Source organism: Leptonychotes weddellii, chromosome 2, assembly GCF_054177405.1.
Source record: "Leptonychotes weddellii isolate Sample4059 chromosome 2, ASM5417740v2, whole genome shotgun sequence".
Classification (NCBI taxonomy): Eukaryota; Metazoa; Chordata; class Mammalia; order Carnivora; family Phocidae; genus Leptonychotes; species Leptonychotes weddellii.
The window spans coordinates 163,953,969-163,981,037 of NC_138370.1; the positions used below are offsets into that span (position 1 = coordinate 163,953,969).

Here is a 27,069-nt window from a genome sequence, read left to right on the forward strand (position 1 = left end):
TGGGACTAGCCTATTTGGTTCAAATTCTGGTTCTGTGACCAACTAACTAGCTATAGAAGACTTAGGTGAGTTGTTTACTCTTTCTGAACTTCAATTTCTTCATCTGAAAGGTGGAAATGTTAATAGTAAATATTCCATATACTCCCCCAAGGAGTAAATAAGCATGTGAACTGCTTATTATGTGGCCAATAAATGTTAGCTGTTGATGCTCTTATTCCACGAGGACAATGATGATCACAATTATAGCCACACAGAGAAAGGGTTAAATCCCACCTAAGTGCATTTCACAAACAGGTAATATTTCTTCAGGGCCCTTTGGAGAATAATAATTTCACTAGAAGGAGAAATAAGAGGAAGAAAGTTCTAGGTAGTTGAAAATATGAAGCTTAAGATAATCAGGAGGAGTGAGAAGTGGGGAAGAGAAGCCACCAAACAAGGTGAGCTGTGACCGGAGTCCAACACAATGCTGGACTTTACTAATAAAAGGAGGCAATGAGGAATCACATCCAAGCCTCTTATTTATTTATTTATTCTATTTCAGCTTTACTGAGTTACAATTGACACATAAAATTGTAAGATATTGAAAGTGTACAACGTGGTGATTTGATAGTTGTATAGTTGTGAAAGGACTCCCCTCCTTTAGATAATTAACACGTACATCACCTCACATATCTATCGTTCTTGTTTGTCTGTTTTTGCTTTTGGACAGAACTCTCTTAGGAAACGTCAATTGCACAATAAGTGTTATTAAATATAGCCACCATATTTTACATTGGATGTTCAAACACTATTCATCTTCTAGCTGGAAGTTTGTACCCTCTAACCAAACTCTCCCTGATTTCTCCACCACCAAACCCTGCTGGCAACCACTTTTCTACTCTCTGTTTCTATAATTTTGACTTTGTGTTTTTTAGATTTCACATATAAATGGTATCATACAGTATTTGTCTTTCTCTGTCTGGCTTATCTCACTTAACATAATGCCCATGTACTATCACGTATAGTAGGATTTCTTTATTTTCCATGGCTGAATAATATTGTTACATCTTTATACCACATCTTCTTTATCCATTCAGTAATTGAGGGGCACACAGCTTGTTTCTATTTCTTGGCTATTGTAAATAATACTGCAATAAATATGGAGGTTCAGATATTGCCTCAATGTCCTGTTTGCATCTTTTTTTTTTTGATAGATACCCAGAAGTGGGATTTTTGTATCAAAATGGAAGTGATTCCTTTCTTGATTGGGTTTTCAGATGGCTAGAGCCAGCCAATAGTCAAGGGAGTTGAGCACAACTCCAACTTTAGAAGGGTTGATGGTGAACTTGAAGCCAGGGAAAAAATTGGCAAAGGATCAAGAGCAACATTTGAAGACAAGATACAGAGTATCAAAACAATCAGCAAAAACTAGTTGGGTATTGGTTTCTAAATCAAGGAACCAACAAAGAGTCAGAGTGATAAAATGACTCAAAAATAAATTTTAAAAAAATCAGAAAGCAAGTAAATTGTTGAGGGAGAAAAAAACAAGAGGAAAATCAGTTGGAAAACTTTTTAAAAAGTCTATGTGACAAACGATATCAACAGTTAACTCTTGTTGAGAACAACATTATTCTAAGCCTAAAGAATTATTGCAAACATTTACTGTAAACCAGTGAGGCAGGCAAAATTATAATCCCCCCTTAGATGAGAGACTAAACAAGGAAATTAAATCACTAACCCAAGATCTCCCAATTACTGTTAAAGCAGAGCTTTGATCTTGAACAACATAATGCCAGAGCTTTAAGTCTTCACCACTAGACTTCTCTGCCTACAAGAGAAAACAAAGGCCTAAATATAAGGCAATAGTGATAGAAGATGATGCTCATGGATTGGAAGAATTAATATTATTAAAATGCCCACATTACCCAAAGCAATCTAGAGATTCAATGTAATGCCTATCAAAATATCAACAACATTTTTCACAAAACTAGAGCAAATAATCCTAAAATTTGTATGGAACCACAAAAGACCCTGAATAGCCAAAGCAATCTTGAGACAAAACAAAACAAAACAAAAAACAAAAAACAAAAAAAACCCCGGAGATATCACAGTTCCAGATTTCAAGATATATTACAAAGTTGTAGTAACCAAAAGAGTATGGTACTGGTACAAAAATAGACATAAAGACCAATGGGACAGAATAGAGAGCCCAGAATAGAGAGACTATGGCTGATGCTCTGACATCAGCCATAGCAACATTTTTCTAGATATGTCTCCTTAAGCAAGAGAAACGAAAGCAAAAGTAAACAATTGGGACCACATCAAAATAAAAAAGATTTTGCACAGTGAAGGAAGCCATCAACAAAACAAAAAGCCAGCTTACTGAATGGGAGAAGATATTTGCAAATGATATATCCAATAAGGGGTTAATATCCAAAATATATAAAGAACTTAACAACTCAACACCAAAAAAACAAACAATTTGGATGTCCAATTAGTGACTCTTCCATTAGAATTAAGGTCTATGTGAGCAACGATTTTGTTGTTGTTCATTCTAGTGTCCACAGTGCCTTGAACAGTGCCTGGCTTGTAATAAGCACTCAATAAATAATTGAAAGAATGAATGAATGAATGAATGAATGAATGATGAAATGTTTCTAGTATCCAGAACCATGCTAGGCATTGATGGTAACAAGATAATTGAGATAGATCTCTTGTCTCCAGATGTTCACATCACAGAAGAAATGACAGATATTCAATCAGGTCAATGATACATAAAGCAATCAGAGCAGACAATAGACAACTATGCATGCTGGATGGAAGTCTGAGGAGACTTGTCTCTGTGAAGCCCTGTCTGCATTGAGATAAGCCTTAAAGAGACTAAAGAGAGAAAGTTGAGGAGGAAGAAAGGCAGATCTATGTAGAAGGAGATGGTGCAAACAAAAGGATTAAAGTTGACAATGCAGGCTTTGTTCAGAGAATAGCAAATTGTCCAAGATATGATGTCATACGGTGTGTGGGAGGAAATGACAAGCGGTAAAGCTAGGTTATTGTTTCAAATTCCATTCCAAAAAATAGTCCTATTCCTTTGTCCATACCAAAGTGGAAGAGTATAAAAGGTCTATTTTAAGTGCTTTCTACACATTATTTCATTTCAACCTCTCAACAACCCTTTGTAGTAAGTCCTTTTATTATCCCCGTTTATGGATGAAGAAACTGAGGCATAGAGAGACTAAACATCTTGTCCAAGGTCACAGAGCTAACAAGAGTCAGCAAATGGATTCAAATTCAAGAAGTATAATAACAGAGCCCTCACTCCTGAAGATTCTAGAACAATGCCTCACTAGTAAGTGTGCAGTAGTTATTAATATTATAATTGCTGCCCTTTATTGATTAATTACTGTATGTCAGTATATCATTCAAACAATTTCTCAAAACAACTTTATGAAATTGATATTAGTATTATTCCTAGTTTATAGACTTTAAAATTGAGGGTTAGGGAGGTCAAACGCATCATCCAGTATCAGAATTGAGAAATAGACCCAGGAGAAAATAATTGGAGCAACTGAATAATTTGCTAGAATGAGTGCTCCCAGGCACTTTTCTTCTTATTGTAAGGGTGGCAATAGGTGTCACCATAATTAATACTAATATTACTACAAATAACAACAATATTATGATTGTTCACTATGTCCCAGTCACACGTACCAGCTCATTTTATGTCCAGAGTCATTCTATACTATAATATCAGGTTAGATTTTACTCTCATCTTTATGGCATTCGACATCCGGCAGAACTAAGTCACAGAGAGTCTTACTAACTTACCCTAGTCACACGTAAATGTCCAGCTGACATTTGAACTAAGCAATCTAACTTTCTCTGAAGCAAGAAACTAGCTTAAACCTAGAAAGAACATAACAAAACCTAGATCACTGCTCGGTTTTCCTAATGCTCTGTTTTAAATAAAGCCATGACAGGGATGCCTGGCTGGCTCAGTCGGAAGAGCATGTAACTCTTGATCTTGGGGTCAAGAGTCATTGGGCGTAGAGATTACATTTTCAAATAAATAAATTTTAAATATGGCCATGGCAGATAAATGTTACTGGCATCCCTGATATTAGCCCCAAAACATCCCCCTGATATACCACCAAAAATTTATTACTGAACTTACCCAAACTTTTTCTAATTCCCTACATAATAGATTCCAGCTATTTACTGTCTACTTGCTAAAGCAACACACTACCCAGTAACATCTTATGAATCAAACATTATACTTTATATAAATAAAATTTCTATCCGTCTGGCTAATATCCGTTAATGAATGCTAACTAGACTTATTGTGGTGATCATTTTGCAAAATATGCAAATGTCGAATCATTATGTTATATGGCTAAAAGTAGTATAATGTTATATATCAGTTATATCTAAATAAATAAACAATAAATACATAAAATGTCCATGTTTATTCTTTTTCATTAGGCTTTAAATTAGCATTTTAAAAATATATCACCTGCATTTTATCTTCTGAAACGAAGAGAACAAAGCCTGTTCTTAATGACCCAGATCAAAAGTTGGTCATTGACCACTTTGTTAAATTATTTGCTATAATAGGCTCATGTGCCTTTTCAACTTTATGTTCCCTCCTCTGTCCTCGGGCAATCAGCTGTCACTTCTAGACTTTAGAGTCAGTACATTTAGGTTTAAGTTGTCACTCATAGCTTCCTGTTACTATGTCCTTCATAAGTTACATTACTTCCAACCCTGATTTCCTCATCCATAACAGCAGGGTGAGAATATTTGCGCATAGGGTAATCGTGAGGTTTAGCTATAATAACGAAAGTGAAAGAATTCTGTTTACTACAAGGTGTCAGCTGTCAAATGTTAGGCATCATTACCGTGACTCATGGGCTTCTTTTAGTTTGTACCCCTTCTTTCCCACCCCCAGCTGCTTCCAAAGTGGAGTGGGAAGCTTATTAAAATTGTGGGTGTAGTAAGCATGGGGACACTCTTATTGAGATAGGACATCATGACTGGCATTTGGCAAAGCGCTGTACTAGGAGTCAAGGAGAGCCCGGGCTGCGCCCAGATCTGCTGCTGTGTGCGCCATGGCCTTTCACTTACAACCGCTAGTACTAAGGCTTTATATTTGAATATAAATTTACAAAGTGAAGGGGCTGGATTCAAAACCACATTCAGTTCTAGGGTAACTCTATTTCCTGCCTAGAGTCCTTTTGCTACTCAATTCCTGATTCTAGGTTGGATGTGTGATTTCCAGATAAGTGGAGCACCATCCTCCTTCCTCTTCTATGGTAGGCAGAACAACAGAATAGTTAATGACGTGAATCCTGCAACCAGAGTATCCAGAGTTCATATTCACACTCTGGCCCTGCTACTGTCTGACCATGGGCAAGTTACTTCATCTCTCTGGGCTAGTGTCTTCATCTGTAGAACATAATTTAGTATCCCTAGTGTGCTGATGGGGATTTTATGAGTTAATATAAGTAAAGCGCTTACACAGAGCAAATGCTAAAAAAATGGTTTATTATTATTTGATTTTAAAGACAAACTAAAGAAAGTCTATCAAACTTGAGGAGAAACTCTTTTGTTAGGGCATTTTTAATTTAGTGAGCTATCGTGGACTATCTTACTTTATCTCTCTCCATGTTTCACCGTTTTTAAAATTTTCTCTTTGATTGTATTCCCTCTCAGCTGTTGACTTTCCTGACTAGACTATCAATCTTTTGGGTCTATCTTGATGTATAAGTTCAATCATATTCCTTGTTTCCTTCTTACCAAACCCCAGCATTTCTATTGTAGATTTTCTCTCTGTGTAAAATGAATTGCAATATAATTTTTACGTTGCTCATTTACCAAAAAGCAAGTAAGACTCTACCAGCTATGAAATAATAGCTCCCATCATAAGGAGTCACACATGATTTGCTCCGGTAGTAATATGGCTACACTAATAACAAGCATTCCAATTAGGTGATTATATTTTAAAATCTAAGCTTGCATGAAGAGTTATTATTTATGTTTGTAAATAAGGTAGAGATGATCCATTCATGAGTGCCATGAGAAATAGCTCCAGCAATCGTCCCTGAGTAGTTATATTTTCTAAGTGATTGAATCCAGTCATGAAATTGCAAAGTAATTCAAGTTCTCCTCGAATGGAAATTTTAATGTCATTGTCAACAACCACCTCTAACAAAAGATGTTCAAAATAATTGGCCATTTTCAAAATACTTTTTATTTTCCATGTGATATATGAATATTAAATAAAGTACTAATTATGAAGGTTTTTTTTGGTCCTAACATAATTTCAGAACCAGAACTGAAGACACACGTCTGATTAAGAAAAATTGGGGGGCTTCTAGTTGTTTAGGGTGGTCTGGGGTGTGCTAGGACTCCCGCAGTGTTTTGGAGGGATTGATTGCTTTCTACTCGTGGGCTGTGCTCCATCAGCTTGGAGTTAATTGCTCATGTACTCTCTATGTGCACCTGAAAATAGCTCCTGGTGGGTGGAAAGGTGCATGGCTGTGAACACAGCAAGAGTCAGGAGGGCTCCCAGGCCTTTGGATTCTTGAGATAAAGTATTTAAATTTGGCAAAGTTTAAACAGTTGCTTACTGTGCTTGTCCCAGGTTTGAACTCTCCACCGAGAGAAGTCAAATGATTGAACAGAAAATAGATTTGTGTCAGTTCCCAGCAACCCCACTTATCAGCTGTGTGAACTTAGGCAAATTCCTTAATTCTGAAAATCAGTGTCCTCAACTGATTATAATGCCAACCGCTCTGAGGACAGTGAGGGTTGGAGCCAAGGAATGGAATGCTCTGTGTATATGGTATTCTCTCAATGCCTGTACAAGTTTTCAAAGTAGGAAGAAAGAGAGGAAACAAATTGCATCGGTACCATGTACAATAGCTTTTGAAGTCTTCACCTAGACAGCTTGATCTTTGTCCTGCTGGGTCAGACATGAACATTAACCAAACAGTAGCATCTACTCCTTATGCTAGACATTCTCACAAGTTGTTTTCTATGGTTATAGTCAAGAATCTCCCAGTGATGTTTAGTGTAAATCTAAAACCTGGAGCAAAATTCACCAAACGACCCTCCAATACCTGCCACTGGACAAAGCCTCTAAAATCAGATGCAGCGTATCATTAGGAGGCAATCATCCTCATCATGATTTCATTGCCATACTGATTAAGTCACTATTAAACAAATTTAGTAAAGCATAAACACTAGGAATAAAGACTCAAAAGGTATTTTTATAAATGAGATAAAACAATATAAGTCAAGCCAGCTGAATCTTTGGCTAGACAAATCAATTTCAGCTCAGATAGGATTTTAAAGTAATAGTGTTTATGATCTTTTATAATGAAAAATGGATACACTATGTAAAGAAGGGTCACATTGTATTGCAAAATGGACCTCATGTAGATACATCCATTATGTTTGGGAGGCTTATAGTAGTTATTCACTGATTTCATATGTTTTTACCGAGCATATTTAATGTGCCAAACTAGCACTCTACTGTCAAACTGATGCAGCCAGGGGTCCGGCCAGTCCTAGGTGGAACGAGGCAGCAGCCTCCCGGTGTCCCATGCTATGATGAAGCAGGTACTCCTCTCTGCGTAGCCAGCCTGGGTTCTAAACCAAATTTCCAAGTGGAGGGACATTATTTATAAAATCGTTTTATTTCAGCATCACAGGCCTTGTTTACAAACACTTGCTTTAGGAAGGCAGACCTCACACTCATATTTGTTTGTAAAGCAAGATGTTCTATAGTTATGTTCTGGAGGGTATGGTTTGACCTTGGATAGAGTCAAATTCGCATAATTATAAGTTGGGCTGTAATAAACTTCTGCTGTAGAAGACAAGTTGTGAGAAAGAGGAGACAGATGCCTATTTTTAAACCTCATTCTGTTGTTCCCAGGTGATTTGAACTCTAATTTCTAGCCCAACTGTGTCATGGCCTGAGGGGACTGTTTACTCAGACGTAGGACAACCTTGGCCCTGAGAGAGTTAAATCTAAGAAACAAATAACAAAGAGACAGCTGGGAAGCTCAAGGGTGTCTGGGTTTGGGAATTAGTTGTCTGATTAAAATTAAATCTGTTAGAAGATACATGAATTAAAATGCTATTTGTATTCAGCTTGTCTTGGGATGCAAAAGCAGCACTGAATTAGCAACTCAGCAAGATGCCTGCAGAGTTAAATCTTGGCAGAGGCCTGGAGATGATTCAGGTGGCCAGGGTCCCACCTGGTCCTGGTTTTAATCTTAGACACACATTTCTCGATGGTAAAATGTATAAAAGCACACAGTCTTTTTGTTTTTTCCAGCTCTGAGATAGCATCCCTTCCACACCTTGTTCTATTTGTTTCTAAATCAGCACAGCATCGACTGCCACCACGGTGATCTCTCCAAGGCACCCAGACATGGTTCCCATGAGGCACTAGGGGTTCAGTGGCAGTCTAAAATCTTTTTTCCCCTAGGATTTTAGACTAATATATAGATAGATAGATAGATGATAGATAGATAGATAGATAGATAGATAGATAGATAGATAGATAGATTTTGGACATATATATATAAAATCTTTTTTCCCCTAGGATTTTGGACTTATATATAGAGAGAGATTTTGGACTTTTATATATATATTTCCAGCTCTTAAAATAGCATATTGACTGAGCTCATGATCTTTGGTGTTAAAAAACCAGGGATCAAATCCCAGTTCTGTCAGTTATTTGCTATGTGACCTTGAGTAGATTATTTAAGTTCTGTGAGTCCCAGTTATTCCTTGTAAAATAAGGGCAATAATAGGTCTCTCACAGCATTTTTGTCAGTATTAGAATGAGATAATACCCAGCCAGGCTTAGAGCAAAAGCTCTCTATACAGTGGTGATTTTTATTAACAATCCCAGCAGAATGCTTAAAAAATTGGACTTTAGGGTGCTAAAGACACCTGTGTGCCTCATTACTAACTAGCCATTTGAGCTTGAACAAGTTGCTTAGACTTTCCAAACCTCTGTTGTCTCATCCCTAAAATGGAGATGAAAATCCCTCTCTTGGGGGCGCCTGGGTGGCTCAGCCGTTAAGTGTCTGCCTTTGGCTCAGGTCGGGATCTCAGGGTCCTGGGATCGAGCCCCACATCGGGCTCCCTGCTCAGTGGGAAGCCTGCTTCTCCCTCTCCCACTCCCCCAGCTTGTGTTCCCTCTCTCGCTGTGTCTCTGTCAAATAAATAAATAAAATCTTAAAAAAAAAAGAAAAAAGAAAATCCCTCTCTTGAACAGTGTCTAAAGATAAAATGATATAATGGGCTTGCCCACCGTCCAGTGTTCTCTGGGCAAATTCTGTGAGCAATAAGACTTGCTTTTGTGAGTGTTGTGTGTCATTTGAATATAGGTGGATGTATCTATTTACTAGGGCTACCAAAACAAAATGTCACTGACTAGATGGCTTGAACAGCAAATTTATTTTCTCACAGTACTGGAAGCCCAAAATCAAGATGTCTGCAAGCTGGTTTCTATTGACATCTCTCCCATTGGCTTGCGATGGCTGCTTTCTTGCTGTGCTTATACATGGCCTTTCCCCTCCGTGTGTGTATCTCTCTCTCTTCCTATAAAGAAACCAGTTATATTGGATTAAGGTCCTATGACCTCATTTAATGTTAATTAACTCCTTAAAAGCCGTATCTCTACATACAACCATACTGGAGGTTAGGCCCTCAACACACAAATTTTAAGGTGATACAATTCCACCCATAATCGTGTCAGAAATCAGACTGTAGGAGATAAAGGAGGAAGCAGGAGATAGAAAATGGACCCAGTGGATCTATCTAGTCAACTTTTCTGAGACATTTGACAATGCAGAAAAGGAGAGGAGATAAATATGTTTTTTTTTATCATTCTTATTTCTGTTGGTGTTGAGAGAGAATGTGACAAAGTAGAAAGAACGTAAGATTTGGCATCAGAGACTTGGGTGTGAATCCCAAGTCAGGTCATGATCCCAGGGTCCTGGGATGGAGCCCCGAATTGGGCTCCCTGCTCAGCGAGGAGTCTGCTTCTCCCTCTGCCCCTCCCCCTCCCCATGCTTGCTCTCTCCCTCTCAAATAAATAAATAAAAATCTTTAAGATAAAATAAAATAAAATCCCCCTAAATGCATGCTCCTAAAAGGTGGTTGAGTCAACTTGTGGATTTCAAGTCCTGTGCAGAATCATGCTGTGCTCTCCAGAGTTTGCCTCCAGGAATCAGTCTTGATTGGATTAGGTGGTGTTGCTTTTTTTTACTGTCTGCTGGTGAATTGCTGATGATTTCAGGTTTTTAGAGCCTATCAGCCTCCTAGAAATAGAAACAGCCCTTTGGCAGTTAGGAGTCATTAGGAAGTAAGGTACTAGTCAGCTGGGAAAACAAGAGTCCACAGATGCTTCAAGTGTGGTGCTTTGAATATTGTGCGTGCTGCTCATCCTATCACACACTTAATTCAATTACACTGACCTTCCGGCTCTGGGTCTTTTGTCTCCGTCTCAGCCTCAGCAAGTCTGTGACAGCTGGAGGAAGAAAAGTGTGTTGGTGGTGTGGCTCAGATTGCTGTGTGGTTACAAAGGCCAAAGAATGAATGCGCTGTTTTGTTTCTTTCCAGTGGAAGGGTCACTGGGTCTAGAGAAGTTGTGCAACGATTGAAAGACTACTCAGAAAATCTGATTAAAATTTCCTCTGCTTTTGCTTTTGCTGTGTTTCTCAGAACAAGACGTGGAGAACACAGTGATTCCAAAGAAGGCATTTAAGGTCTACAAATGGTCCACAAACCTCAGTTTCAGAAATAATTTTCTAGAGGGTTGCTAAGGTTCAAGGGGTCCCAGGGGAATGGAAACTTTAGTAGCAACATCATTTGTTTGCTGATTCACCCATTCATCCATTAATTCATTCATTCATACACTAAGTAATTCTTTAGTGACTATGGGGTACCAAAATCTGTTAGGTCCAGAGGATATACATATCCGTAAGACATTGCCCGTGTCTTCAAGGAACTCACAATGGAGAAGGCAGGCATGAACAGTTCGTAATGTTATGTTTTGCATGCTTCATGAGAGGTAGGTAAGGTGTGAGAACTCTGTCCAGGGAGCTACCAGTTCTGTATGGTGGAGCAATCTGGAAAGGCTTCAAAGAGGAGGCAGTAATACTTAAATTAGATCGTAAGAGATATATACATTTCAACAGGCAGAAAGAAGAAAAAGGAACATTTTAAGCTGAGGGAATTATACTGTAATCGACTCAAAAGAAGCTTATGTGAAGGTATTTTTCAAGAAAGCAGAGTCTTTCTATCTCGTATTATCTATTTACATCAAGTCTGTTCCAGGGCATTTATTTCTGCATTGGCAACTACAGTAACAACAGCATAGTCCAATTCATTGGATCAACAGCAATCTTAGGGAGTACCTCCTCCCTAAGCTCAGGACCTATTGAGTAGAATCAACCCATTCTACTCAAATGTTCCAGTGAATGAAGGAGAAAATTGAAGGAGCCCCATTTGGGCTTTTTTGAGTTTCCCCGTAAAGTCCAACCTGAGGTCAATTTGTGAATGCCTAGCTGCCATTTCCCCAGCCACCCGTAGGCCTCTACACATCCTTCAGGTGCATATCTCGCTTACTTTCACATCAATTTTATGCTTGTCAGATCGAGTTTATTCTTGGCCTTCCCATCTTCTCATGTCCCTTTTATTATTCCTTTCCATCCATCACTATCCTGCAGCTTTTCCATCTCACTGTTTCAAAATAAACTATTATAATATGAAAAGTACAGAACAAATGTCTGCTTTTATCCCCTCTTCCCCATTTTGACAAACATGACAATTCTAAGTACCTGTTTCATTGCCATTATTGGTCTTTTGTAAACTTGAGGGCAGTCATTAGGACACCCCAGGATTAGGGTTCTGAGGAAACTTCTTTATCCCTGCTCTGTGAGAGCGCTGGCCCATCACTGCACTTAGTGAGACAGGGAAGGAAGTAGGTACAGGTGTTAGTGAAAGGCAGCACTGAGTATCAGAATGATGTGACTTTTGGCAACGATAACTATATTTCCAACTGACACATAAGACATGGAATTGGAACACCCTGGGTGCAGAGTTGATGAGAAAAAGCTCTTCTCCTGAGCTTCACTTATCTGAGTTGGAAATCTGTGGCTAAGAGGAAAGAATATAACGGAGGTTAGCAAGCCATGGCTTCAGGGCTGGGCCTGGATGCTTCTATTCCTGTTGAGTTCTTTAGCCAAGGTGTGGATTGGCGGATGGCAAGAAGAATGTCTTAGGCCTCCATTGGGCCCCACTGCAAAAAAGCTGAAATTAATCAAGGATCCTATACTTTGAGACCTGAGCACCCAGATCCTAATATATTCCAACACCTTCCAAATAGTGTTCTACAGGACCCTAGGGCAAATATGTATAGGTTACCAGATGTGACTTGTGGGGAGAAAGGGTTCTTTGGACAAATACACTTTGGGGTCAATTGGGTTAAACAAAGTTAAACAGAATTGTTTGTTGCACATCCTCTGGAAACCTTTAATTTCCACTGTTTTGGTCCCAAACTATGTTAGCATTTACAGCATTTCCCAGATATTTATTCTTTTTACATAGAGCATCTTTGAGAAATTATAGTGTAAATATAATTCACAAAAGAAAGTACAATGTTTTAGAGTTTATCGGTAGCTATAGACTCCTTTGGCTACAGAGTAGGGTCTAGCCAGAAGTTTCCTCAGGCCCAGTCCATCCAGAGTGCACCCATGAACACTGAGTTTATACCAGTCAACTCAGCAGCTGATTACTCACTTCAGCACCTGACCTGGCTACTTTATTTATAGCCCCAGGCCAAATATTTGATTTCAGTGGAATCCTCAGAGAGTATTAGCAGAGTCCTACCTCCCAGTTGTGTGATACATAGGGTAATACTGATTGTCATTAAACTGAAATTCCATTTTTCTAACCCATACTTGGTATATATACACACCAATTCCAGGTTTTAAGGTTATTCGTGATTTTGTGCACTCTTCAAACTATATTATAAAAATGCTAATATTGTAATATCTAATCATTAGAGTTTGTGGGGGGGGGAAGAGATTATGTGGAATTGTCTTAGCTTAGTTATGTAAACTCTGGGAAATGTAAAGACTACTTTAGGCGGTATCAGAATCCTTCCTCTGGAAAAATCGCAGACATCCAGTAAATGTTTCACTGTTTTCCTGTGTTGTTGTGTATAAGCATTGGTGACCTGTGACTGTTCTTTAGCCTCTTTTTGGTTCTCCTCCACAGACAGCGTGGAAGATGAACTGGAGATGGCCACCGTCCGGCATCGGCCTGAGGCTCTGGAACTTCTGGAAGCCCAGAGCAAATTTACCAAGAAAGAACTCCAGATTCTTTACAGAGGATTTAAGAATGTAAGAACTTCCTTTCTGACTTTACCTTCATACTCTTCCCAGCAGAGCATTGAGAAGTGAGAAGGAAGGAGGGGAAACATATGATTCTGTGAGAGCCCCATCATATGTATGTTTCATACGGATCTTTCCTAGATATGAATATTGTCAATATCCATTTAGACTTTGAGTCACTTTGGCACACCAATGCTCATACAATGTGGGTGCACATTAAACAAGGATAAGTATAGAAAAAGGCATACTCAATTCGGTTCTTGGTATGTTTTGTTTGGTTGGTTGGTTTTGGCTGTAATGATATCATTTCAGTAAGCTTCAGTTCTCACTTCATTATTGAACAATAGTCTTATGTTTGACTTGAATCTTGACTATAGATTAAGGCCCATCAAGGAACACCATTCCTGACACTGGTGAAGAGTCACTGTAAGTTTCTAAATAAACATGCTACCAATGACTCTAGACCATAAGTGTCTGTAGGTAGTCCTTGCATCTGGTTCTTTGTGATTCAGGTGCACCTCCTTTCTGAGGGAATCATCTTCAAAAGGAGTGATAGTTCCTGCATACCAGAAGGTGAGGATGAGAGACAATGAGTGACCCAAACAATTGATCAGGGACACATTCTTGTTGGATACTTGGTATGTGTTTAGTATTAAGCTAGATTCTGTAGGTTATTCAAAAGCTAGAGAAGATATTCAAGGCGCTTCTGGTTTATATAGGGAGAGAAGACTTGTCATGAATTTATTTGAAAGCAATTCATCCCTGGGGCACCTGGCTGGCTCAGTAGGTAGAGCATGCGACTCAGTCTCAGGGTTGTGATTTCAAGTCCCACATTGGGCATGGAGTCTACTTTACAAAAAAAAAAAAAAAAGGCATTTCGTCCTTAAGAGTGTCAAATGATTGTGAATCAAATGGCATACATGGGCCAAGATGTATTATGTTCTTACACATATGTAAACCATAGTCGCTACACTATAGGTACCCCTTGAGATCCAAATTAAATTGCATTGATCCCTCCTCAAGTCTTCCCCCTAACAGCCCCATTCCATGGTCTGTAGACTCTACAGTGTCCAAAGAGTTCTGCTAATTCCAGCCTCTTCAAATCTGACCATCTCAATTGCTACCTCAGTGCAACCTCATGCAGACCAAATGACAAACTCTGCCTCTTCCACAGTATGCACATAAAAGTTTATTCAGAGAATGTGTAACACTAGTTGACTTTTCAGAATATTTTTATAGGGTTCCATCATGCATATTGCACACAACCTTCCACCATCTCTGACTCCATGGGGTCTCTCTCCACCCCATTTCTGCTCTCACCACTCTCCTTGCCTGGGCTTTCTAAGTTTTTCTCTCCCCATTACTACTCTGAAACCTGGTTCTCTGCTAACACCCAGGCCTTTGTGGGGGTAGACTGGGTGGGAAGAGGGGAGATGGCATGGGGATAGGCACTTGCTCCACACAGACACAACTCTCATTAAAAGGAGTCTTGATGTGCAATCTATCAAGATAACACGTGTAAATAAACATGCATGAAGAGAAAGGGGCTTTGGAAGTGAGGCTAGAGAATTATTAGTTATGTCTATGCTGCACAGTATGCAGAGAGAACAAACACTTACCGAAAAACAGCTGGAATGACCACTGGCAGGAGCAATCAGATACAAAATGGTTGTCAAATAAAGGAGAATTTCACAACCTCTCAGCATCCCTGCTATGTTATCGCTCCACTGCCGTGATGGCAGGTCTCTCCATTTGGGGTCAGGCTGCTTTGTGTACCATTTGTTGCAAATTGAAGTCACGATTACTGCCATCGTTAACCTCCAGAGGCAGCATCTCTGCAGGTCGGTCTTCTCCAAGTGGCACTTCACAGAAATTGCCCAGACTCTGAGGTCTGCATTCGTTTATTTTTGTCTTTTATTTTTTTCATTTTTATTGCTCTCTTTTATTTTCCTCTTTGCTTACTTGTCCTCTTTTCTTCCTCCTCTCCTCTCCTCCTTCCTTTCCAGGCCCCTTCGCTATCCCCTTTTCTTACCCTCCTGATCCCTGCTCTTTTCTTCTTCCTGTGCTCTCTCCCTCCTCTCTACCTCCTCTGTCTCTCCTCCTTATCAATTCTTGTCTCTTTTCTTTCACTTTCCTCCCTTTCCTTTCTCTTTCTCTTTTTCTCTTCTCTCTGCATCAATTTTTCTGTCCCCCAATCCTTCGCCATGAGATCAATGTCCATCAGACCTGAGTGTGCCCAAAGCATATTCACATACTCCTTTACAAGAAAGAAGTCCACAGTTTGCTCAGAAAATATTAATTGATGTCTCTGATAAATCAAATACAACTGTTCTTTTCATTTGTGGTTATTTCCCCCTAGTCAAATGTCCAGCTCTAATAAATATATCCTGAATTATATCAAGAGAGGCATGAAAGCAAGGCGGTGACACTCAGTTTAACAGGATGGCAGCAATCTGAACCAGCTTAGGGTCAGAGAAAGCAAACCAACTTGGTTTCCTGAACAACAATTATCTCAAGTTCAAAAAGTCATTTCCATGGGACCAATTGGATTATTTATTTTTTTTATTTTTTATTTTTTTAAAGATTTGATTTATTTGAGAGTGAGAGAGAGAGAGAATGAGAACACGAGAGGGGGTAAGGTCAGAGGGAGAAGCAGACTCCCTGCTGAGCAGGGAGCCCGATGTGGGACTCGATCCCGGGACTCCAGGATCACGACCTGAGCCGAAGGCAGTCGCTTAACCAACTGAGCCACCCAGGCACCCTGGATTATTTATTTTTAATGAAACCATTCAAAATCCCTATATTTTTATTAAAAGGATAAACTGATTACCAACATCTTAAGACAGTCACACTGATATAAAGAAACTCACCATGGCAAATCACCTCTGTTTGTAAAGATTGCCAGAGCCCCCCAATCTTTTCTCAGTACCTGATCCCTGATAGCATTTCCTCATATCCAACACAGATTATTAATAAAAACGGGGAATGGGAGAAAGGTACGCTAGTAAGAGAAAATTTCTCAGCCTGTCACTCTGTTTTACCTTCTGAGTCACCTCCACATTTTTATTTCTCTTACCACCTGCTGAACTGAGTTTCCAAAAGTAGGCAGCTGATAGAAATGCAGAATATAGCATAGGGTTTCTCCATCTTTAGTGTGCCTTGGAATCAACTGAAGGCTTGATTGCCGGAGTCCAGCTCCAGCCGGGGTGGGTCTCTCGTAGGAAAGGATGGTGTCGGCGAATGAGGAGACACAGACACAGGATCAGGTTGCAAGCATCTCCTCCTGACAGCCTTGGAGGAACTTTATTTATATGTTAGGATTTTTTGTTTTTCCATACTTTCGTAACATGTGATTATGTTTTTTCACAATTGACTGAGATAATCTTAGATCATTTTTTTGATTACAGGCATAGCCTTCTTTTATTTTTCCTTTGTAATGATTAACATGACCTTTATTGATTTCCGCTTGTTGACTTTCACTAAAACTAAAAAACAATACGCAAAGAGAAAGGTGCTAGACAGAGCGTGACCGTCTTGCTATTTTGTTCTATAGCGCAGGAAATATAGTGAACTGTGGAACAGCCTGAGCTGTTCCTTTCTTAGAATCTTGCCGCTTCTGAGGTGCCTGGGGGGCCTCGTGGAATTAGTTTCATTATGATTGCTTAGATAGGCGTAACTGAGTAGTCACTTTATCATGAAACCCCAGACATATTCCCACAATTATAAAGATTGCCATAAACAAAATGAAAGAGAATAGTAGGAGCCAGCTGTGGAGTCTCCTGTTTCCAGGATCGTCCCCCATACTTGGACTTTGTCAGACAGCATGAGTAGCTTGGCTCACGCCACTTGATAAAACCCAGATTGCTGGGCCCCAGCCTCAAAGATTATGATTTAGTAGGTCTGAGATTGGGGTGAAGAATTTGCATTTCTCATAATTTTCCAGGTGATGCTAATGCTACTGGTCTGGGGACCACACTCTAAGAATCACTGTGAAGATATCATAAGCTTCAGGTCACTCAGACACAGGTCCATATCTTACTTGTTTAGCCAGCTGTCTCTGAATCAGTGGTCTGTGTCTCCTTATCTCTATAAATTGGGATATTGATACCTACATTGCCTGATTTTTGGTGTTTTTTTGGCTGAGTTTTGTCTGTTTTTGAGAAATTAAGATAATAAACATGAAGTTCAATAAAACAGAGTTATAATAGTAAATCTCCAAATAGTCAAAACTTAGTTTTGTGTTCCATTGAAGTGGCCAGTCCTGGTTGGCCTACATCCTCCCCCACAGTGTTTTGGGTTTTGAGCTATGTACCTATGTATTAGAAAGGATGCTGAAACCTACAAGGTATTCTCTACATGTCAGCAGTCTCAAACTTAACTACATGTTGCAATCATGCCAAGACCTTTAAAAATTACAAATAGGTTGGTACCACGCATGGTGATTCTGATGTAATTGCTCTGGGAAGAAGCAATCCTGAGTATCAGGATTTATAAAGCACTCCAGGTAATTATAATGTGCAGCTAAGATTGACAACCAGTGAACTAGATGCATAAAATCCTAGTCATAAAGTGCTTCTGTCACAAAAAAAGTTGACCTAATTGTGATGAGTCCCATAGTCTTGAATACCAATGGTTAGACTGGCTACTTTGGAACCTTATGAGGTCTTTGGTGGGTTTCCACCCCTTGGGGAAATGTGTGTGTAGGTGGGTAACAAGTCTTACCTCTGATGATTCTGACTCAGTTAAATCTGAAGTGATGCTCAATAATTTTTTTCTAAACTTCTTAATTAAAAAAAAAAAATCCCATTTAATAGATAGCTAACAGAAAGCCACATTTGGTAACCACTGACCTGGCAGGTCAGATAAGTATCCATACACATGATTCATAAACTTGATTTGCTGTTCTCTTTCAAAATCAAGCATAACTTCAGTTCAATTTTAGGTGATCATGAATGGTCTTCTGAGGCACTAAGTTTTAATATGGCTATGCCTTTTTGACATTTACTTTCATTAGTTAATAATTTACAGCATATCCTTCCCATTGTTTAAGGCAGGACGTGAAAGTTACAAGAAGTTAGATCTATTTGCTTTGGACAGCTGGTGCCTTCCTGTCCCAAATCCTTCCCCGCTTCTTTTTCTTTCACTCATTTGAATTATAATAGATCAAAGTAACCATTAGATTCAAATATATCTTTAAGGTGTCATTTTAATGCTTGGTAATGCCCTTCTTCCCTAAAAATGCTAAGTGTTAATTTCCTTTCTACCTAAAAATGAAGGATGTCTGTATTGGTTTTTTAATTGTGTGTAACAAGTTATCACATTTGTAGTGGCTTAAAAAACACTCATTCATCATGTCACAGTTTTGAGGGTCAGGAGTCCAGAAGCAACTTAACTGGGGCTGCATTTCTTTCTGGATCCTCGGATCCTCCTCCGAGCACACATGGTTGTTGGCTGAATTCATGTCCCTGTGTTGTATTTATGAGATCCCCACTCTTTTGCTGGCTGTCATCCTGGGGCCACTAATCTCCTGGAGGCTGCCTGTAGTCCCTTGCCCATCCATGGCCTTCTCACAGAATCTCTGATAACGTGTAGCTCACTTCTTCAAAGTCAGCAAGGGAGAATCTCTCTAGTCTGCTAAGGCAGAGTCTTATATAATGTAATATAGTCATGGGCATGACATCTCATCCTACCACCTCTGTATATCCCAGCACTCAAGGCAAGGAGATTAAAAAGAATGTGACTTACGAGGAGTCACCATAGGGTGTGTCCATCACAGCAGTGTTCCTAAGGAGACAGCAACCCCAGAAGCCAGCAACCCAAGCAGCTAAATTAAATCTGAAGTCACATCTGAAGCATGGCTAATCCCCACCCTCAGTGTTGTACCTAAAATCCAGACCTCTCCTTGGGGATTTTGCCAATAGTAGCACAAAACTTTTCCTTGATTTCTGCAAGAGGTTTAATGTGGCCAAAGGAACCAGCAGGAGATGAAAGTTTTTTTATGGGTTTTTTTCCTACACCACTTGAAGAGTTTGAGAACTCACTGCATCTTTAAAAATAGATGAGGGGAAGTGAGGATGAAATTATAGGGGTCTACATTTTTTACAAAGTACTTTTATATAAAAAGCACTAAATCCCACTTATGGTAGGGTGGGAGAGAGGAGGACTTTAGCACATGCTTGAAAAAGAGCGGGATATGGTGTTTAGGATAAAGCAATAAGCTGCTAATTGCATAAGGCAATTGCTCTTTTATCATGAGCCCTTAGAGTTATTCTTGAGGCTTCACAGGCTGATTGTGTAACCTTCAGTAAATCACTTCATCCCTGGCAGCTTCTGTCTCCCTGTCAGCAAATTAGGGATTAAGATCTTCTCTTCCAATCATGAAGGGGGGTGGGTAATAATTGGTTTTGTTCTGCTCTTGAAAGACTCAGATAGAAGATCTTCCTTAAGCACAAAGTATTACTCATGTACTTTAAAATCAAGGTATAAGAACAGAGTTAAAATATTATTTTCTATGCCCCAGCAGAATTTTCTGTCAGACTTCTAGGAAGCAGGGTTTTCTGAGAAGTTTGTCTACAGGTCTCAGCAGATAAACATGGCTGCCCTTCTGACTTCCAAATACTGGCATGATACAAGTGCTTTACTGGGTTCAAACCTTTCAACCGACAAATTTTCTACCTTGAGCAGGTGGTTTCACTTCTCTGGACATTAAATTCTCCTCGAAGATTCAGGCTATTAATGCCCACACAAGTGAGAAGATGATGAAAAATATTTTGCATAATTTCTTTCATTGAGAGTGTGCTCAATAGACATTGGAGCCCTTCAGCTCTTCTCAACTTATTCTACTAAGTACAGAAGTAACTGAAATCACAGTGAACATTCTGGAATGTCATCTTGAAGTATATCACCTTACACAAGACTTTTAAACAAAATCTGTGGCATTTGGATGCTTCTTCTTTGTTTTTTTAAATTTTATTTTATTATTATTTTTTAAAGATTTTATTTATTTATTTGAGAGAGAATGAGAGAGAGAGCACATGAGAGGGGGGAGAGTCAGAAGGAGAAGCAGACTCCCTGCTGAGCAGGGAGCCTGATGCGGGACTCGATCCTGGGACTCCAGGATCATGACCTGAGCCGAAGGTAGTCGCCCAACCAACTGAGCCACCCAGGTGCCCGGTTTTTTTTATTTTAAACTAACTAAGCATCATGCATAAATTTTTGAAATCATGTGGGGGGCATAAATTTTGAAATCATGTGGGGGGCACTTAAGTGTCTCATCTACAATCAACTCCTCATTCCGCCTCCTAGGTATTTTTTTGCATAGGGATTCTTTTGACACAACTGGGTTTGTTAATACATATATCCTACAGCTAACAATGAGCAATTTGTGAATATTTAATTTTATTTTCAGCTAACCATTAAACACATGTTGGTCAGGAGTTCCTATTTGGGGACACTTTGAGCCTGACCTGGTAATTGGTCTAGTGGGTTAGCACACCAGTTCTCAGCCTCCTCTTTGATTGCTTGGGAATCCCCATAGGGGAGACAGTAGTTTCTGCACTGCCTTTCTACCCTACCCTGCTCCAGAGAGGGATTTACTTTTTAAGGGCTATGCCAACACTTCACCACACCAGTAACCACAACTGCCCCTCTCCCCAACAAAAAGAGAGAGAGAGAGAGAGAAAAAATAAAGTGGACTAAGGACCTTATTTCTGTTTAACCTGTGAGTTTCCTAAAGACCATGGCCTGAGCCTGATTCATCTTGATATTCTCTACTCCTAATTCCAAATGTGTGGCCCATTGTTCCACTCAGTATCTGGTTTTAGAATAAAACTACTAGACCAAGATAACAGATAAAAGTCATCTTGCATCATCCATATAATGCCTAACTTTTAAAATAGCTTGTACATTCATTAAATGAACATATATGCAGGATATTTAACTCTTGTTTTTCTCCTAAACCTGACTTTTCTCAATAAATGTTACCTCTCCATGTATCCAGTCACCCAGAAATCAGATGTCTTTCTGGATTCTTCCCTTAGAACCTGTTGCATCTAATTAATCTCCAAGCTCGGTCAGTTTTCTAGTCCTTATATCTCTCCCATCTACCTCTTCCTCTTCCTCTACACTGCCCTTGCCTCTCTCTCATCTCTCATCTGCATTACCACATGGCCTCCCAATCTCCAGGACTCCAGTCTTATCTTCCTCTGAACTTGTCTCCACAGAGGAGCTGAAAGCATCTTTCTAAAGCACAAATAGGACCCTGTTGATTCCTACTTAAAACCAGTTAATGTCTGTCCACTGCCATTAGAAGACAAACTCAAGAGCCTTATGCACTCATCAACATGTATTTGTTGAGTGTCTGCTGTAAGTCCAACCCTGCGTTAGATTCTCTCTGTACTACAGTGACCCAGCTAGCCCTTGCTTACCTTCCCAGTCTCATCTCGTACTATCTTTTTCATTCTGCTTCAGCCATAAAGAACTGCCTGCAATTGATGTGATTCCCTCTGATGAGTCTTGATCCTGTTTCCTCCTGCAGAGAATGCTATTCCCCATGACTCCCTTACCTTTCATGAAGCAAACTTCTATACCCTCTCCACATCGCAGCTTAGACTTTACCTCAACATAATTTTTTTCCATCATCCATTCTGTGAGTGCTGAATATGAGCCCACCACTCAACTAGGTATTTAGGATGCATTGACTAAAATGATGGGTAAGTTCTCTTAGAGCTTACATTCCAGTGGGAGCTGGGCGAGGCAGGGGTGGTGAAGGGGAGGGATGAGACAATAAACAAACAATTAAGGAAATCCCTGGTGTGATCAGAACTGTGATGAAATATGTTATAGAAAGGCAGAAGAGAGAGCTTCTTTTGATGGGGTGGTTAAAGAAGAATTCCCTGGGGATATGGCTCTTAATTGAATCTAGAATATCAAGAAGGACACAGCCACCTGAAGGACATTCCAGGCAGAGAGAACAGCCATGAATCCTGAGGCAGGAGTGAGGTTAGTGTGTGGAACCTGGATTATTCATTTTATTTTACTATTTCTAAAGATACTGAGAAGGTACTGGTTTTAAAAGGGTCAGATATAATATATGGTAATGATTTTTTAAAGATGACTCTGTCAGGCTGCTCTAAGAAGAATTGAGTGTAGGGAACCAAAGAAAACAGGAAGACCCTTGAGAAAGAAGGTTCAGGAAAGTAGGGAAAGAAGAGTTGCTTAGACCAGGATGGTGGCAAAATATGGTGTGTTGGAGGCTGAGCTGACTGGCCATTTTGATGGTTTGGATTGAAAAGATGAGAGGAATTGAGGACTCAGAGTTACCTCAAAACTAACCAGGAGGTGGTAAGACTTCTGTGTGCATCAACTTTGAATGGCATTACTCTTTCTTATTGTTTTTGGAAGACCTAACTTGTTCACACAAATGTTTCCCTGGTAAATAATTTTTCGAATTCAGCGCATGTTCCCCAAAGAGCCTGCTGTGCAACTTTAGAAGTTTTGTGGCTAGCACTAAAAACAAATCCAGGGTACCATTCATCACTGCAAGCGGCTGGCAGTGAACCGACCGCATAAAAGCAGATCATCTTCCATTTTTCTTACAGTTCCCATTTAAATGTGTTCATTAATATAAGCCCAACTGGCAATTATTTTAGTGATTCTGGCAGGCATTCAAATCTTCATTAAAATAAAATAAGTTGCCAAAACTTTGGAAGTCTTTTCGATGCTACATTTGAGTTGATGTGTGAGACTCAAAATCTTCTTAAATCTGTGTGGATTAATTTAACTTGAGGGAAATACGAAGAAATGTTTCAAAGGAAATGAGATAGAATCTGTAATTTTTTTTTTATCTAATCACGTTCTAATGAATTAGACCTAATATGTGACATTTCAACTCCCATAGAATTTTAGGAGTTTGAGTCACAACTTCTCATGTCAAGCTCTTCCTGGTTATTCATCCTTTCCACAAACATATGGAGCATCTATTACTTATTGAGTACTTACTATGTTCCAGGTACTTCACTCGTATTGGATACATATTATATGAGTAAAAGAGAATTGTCCTCAACTCATAAACACTGGAATCTAGTGCAGGAAATGCAAACTTAAGAAAGGAAAAAACCAATTAAGTGCAAATTGTGGTACATTCAATGAAAATAATAGGACAGAATTCTGTGACACTCAGGTGGGCACAGGGAACCTCGAAGGCATGATGGTTAAGTTTTATTTGTTGACTGAGTTAGGCTTTGGTGTCCAGTTGTTTGGCAAACATTAATCTAGATATTGCCGTGAAGGTGTTTTGTAGATGTGATTAACATCTACAATCAGCTGACTTTAAGTGAAGCGTACCTTGATAACCTGGTCTGCCTCATCCAATTAGTCGAAGGTCTTAAGAACAAAAACTGAGGTTTCCTGGAAAAGAAGGAAATCTGCCTCAATATTGTAACATAGAAATCTTGTCTGAATTTTCAGCCGGCTATCCTGCCCTTCAGATTTCAGACTTGTGAGTGCCCATAACCCCGTGCCAATTCCTTAACATCAACTGTTCATTCTCTCTCTCCCTCCTCATTTCCTCCCTCCTTTCTTCCTTCTCTCTTCTTCTCTCTCTCTCTCTGCCCCCTCTCCTTCTCTCTCTCTCCTTCTCTCCCCCCACCCTCTCCTTCTCTCCGTCTCTCTCTCTCTCCCTCTCTCCCCTCTCCTTTTCTCTTTCTCTCTCCCTCTTTCTTGGTTCTGTTTCCCCATAGAACCCTGACTGACACAGAAAGCTTTCCTTAAGTCAAGGGTTTTTATCTCAGACCTAAAGAGAGAACAACTCTTCATGAGCAAGGAAAAAGTTATCCCCGGTTGAAGATACAGCAAGTGCAAAAGCCCTAAGGCAGGAAAGGGTTTATAATATCCAGGGAATAGTGAAAGTTATTGTGGCTGTGGCTGAAGGAGAAGGGATGAGACCATCCAGGGCATGGAACAGGTCACACAGAGCCTTGCAGGCTAGCTTTGATTCTGTGTGGTAGGAAGCCATGGATAGTTTAAGTAGGGGAGTGATAGAACCTATATTCTTTAAAAACTCTATTTGCCAGATAATGGTTTTGGTCAAGGAGGGAGAATGAGGAAGGGGAAACTAGTAAGGAAGATATTGCAGTAGTCTGGCCTATATGTGACAGTGAATTGGACTAAAAATTGTGCTAGCTGAGATATAAAGGAAAGGACAGAGAAATATCTATCATTTAGGACTTTTTGATGGTGGGCAGCAGAAACCTAGCCTGACTGACAGGAGAAGAAAGAGAAGTGCTCGGAAGAGATCTAGGGCAGCTCTCAGAACTGAAGGAAAACATGAGCACCCTGGTCTTGCAAGGGAAAGTGTCTGGAAAGCTCCAGGTAAACAGAAGTAAACTGATGGGGATAGGCACAATATTGAACTAGAATTATAGCTGTGTCTAACACCCCTCGCTCTCTGCTTTGCAGCCAGGCTGGGCTCTTTTCAGTTTCCTAAGTGCATGTTCTTTCCAGGGAGATAACTGAATTATGACACCTGCCAGAGGAAACTAGGAGGCGGAGCCTGTGCATGGCTGGGAGAATCAGAGCTCACTACAAACCCTGTCCTTGCATTGCTTCTCTACTCATCCTAAAGTCCGGCTTCCCAGGCACTCCCCGCAACAACTTTCCATGGTGGTCTTAACTACAGTCTTATACACACGTTACTCTTATTTACATCGCTGGAAAAAGAAATCACTTGTGGAGAAGAGCTTCTGGCCTTTTCTGCTCTCAGGGTCTTTTCAAATGTTGTTTCCCAGGACAAACGTTCGCTCCTATTTAGTATGGATGGTTCCAGTAACATCCTAAATCCTGCCTCTTCTGATCACATGGGAGTAGATCAAACACCTACTCCCCAAAACATTCTGTCACTGCACTCAGTTTGTTTCTTTCTTAGCATTATCATCATCTGTGATAATAATTTATTTATTCACTGAATCCCTATGAGATGGGACATTAATGAGGGCCGGGCCACTGATGTTGGGCTTACCCACATATACCGAGTACCTGGTATTTTTCTTGGTATACAGTATGTTCTTAGTAGGCACTTGTTGCTCAGACTCCCTCTTTAACCCTGAGCAGGACTGTGTGCACTCTGCAAAGGGCCCCCAGGACTAAATCTCACCCTCAGGGAATTTGTCCTGGCTAATTCTTCCTTTAGACCTGCTTCCCATGTTATGATACCTCTGGTCTCCCTCTTGTTTCTTTGTCCTGGGTTCTGTGCCACCCCTGTAGGTGAACTCTCTGTGGAGGTCTAGACTCTGGATCCTACCACCAGCTATCTTCCAGGTATCCTTAGATTCTAGCACCTGCAGTCCTGAGCAGGAACCCCCACCTTTTCCCAAACACCTCATTTGAGGGTGCTTCTCTGGCTTTGCTTGTCTGCCAAAAAAAAAAAAAAAAAAATGGAACAAGGGGATACAAAGATTAAGGAAACAGTGCTTCTGTTTTCAAATGCTTTACAATCTAACCACCAAATAAACACTACTAATGGAATTACTGAAGTAAAAAGGAGTCTAAAAATTTTCCTGCAAAGCCCTACTAAACACTTTAAAAGCAGTGTTTTTGAGCTTGTTCGCTTCATTGTGAGTGAGATAAGAGGCTAGCAATTCAAGACAAGAGTATTTGAGCCAATCTGATAAAGTAATTACCATATAAATTATTTTGCGTAAACGACCAATTTACATGGTACTGAAGATCATGTTAGAGAAATGGACAGAAATATATTAGAGTTAATAAAGTATGGCAAACTTCAGGAGTAGAAAGGCAAAGCTGGAGCATTAGCGGGTGCAAATATAACCCTTAAAGATTTTGAGAATCATCACTGAACTATCAAAAAGGAAAAAGAACCACGTCATCACATGTGGTATATTATTAATATGTTAATAATGCTTGAATTATGCACTATGCATTATCATAAAATGCTTTCACACACAGGCCATTTTCACATTAGGTCATATCATTTTAAGGCCACATCAAGAAAAATACTGACATTTTGTAGAAGAGGAAACAAGGGGCAGTACATTTACTGCTAATGTACAGAATGACAAGCCATTTGGGGACAGAACCAGGACTCAGACGTAGTTTGGGTTTTTTTTTTTTTTTCCAGTTCCATTTTGCCATAGCAACCTCTACTCACCATGCACAAAACTTTGAACACTATAATTTATAAATAATAAAAGAAAGAGTGCCTTTAAAACCACAGAGGAACATCAAAGGACCATTTCACTAGAGTAGATGATATTATTCCAGATTAACTCAGGATCCTCTTGAACCCTTTCCTTCTATTGTTCAAAAATCCTTGGTTAACAGAGAAATGTTTAGAGTGAGCTTAAATAGCACCTACCAAATCCTTCCGCCTGGTGGACATTTTCTTTTAAGCATTTGAATAAGTCAATAAGGAAATAAACAAAATAATTTTTTTTCCAATGTGAATTTTAAACCACTGTAGGTAGGCCAACGCACAACCTAGTTTCTATTTTTGTTTTTATTTTTTTATTCATGAAAATACAAGCGTTTTCTTTTTTTTTAATTTAAATTCAATTAGCCAACATATAGCACATCATTAGTTTCAGATGTAGTATTCAATAATTTACCAGTTGCGTATAACCCAGTGCTCATCACATCACACACATGCCCTCCTTAA

General features: G+C 39.6%; 1 protein-coding gene across 3 annotated transcripts in view; it reads left to right on the plus strand.

Annotated features, from left to right (window-relative positions):
• Positions 1 to 27,069, plus strand: part of KCNIP4 (potassium voltage-gated channel interacting protein 4) — a 1,020,323-nt gene that overhangs the window by 939,985 nt on the left and 53,269 nt on the right. For 2 of the 3 annotated variants that reach the window (XM_081812554.1, XM_081812553.1), the window contains exon 2: positions 13,282 to 13,406. In XM_081812554.1, coding sequence (XP_081668680.1) covers positions 13,282 to 13,406 — 125 coding nt within the window. The remainder of the gene's footprint in view (positions 1 to 13,281; positions 13,407 to 27,069) is intronic. The other variant, XM_081812552.1, reaches the window with a different exon arrangement.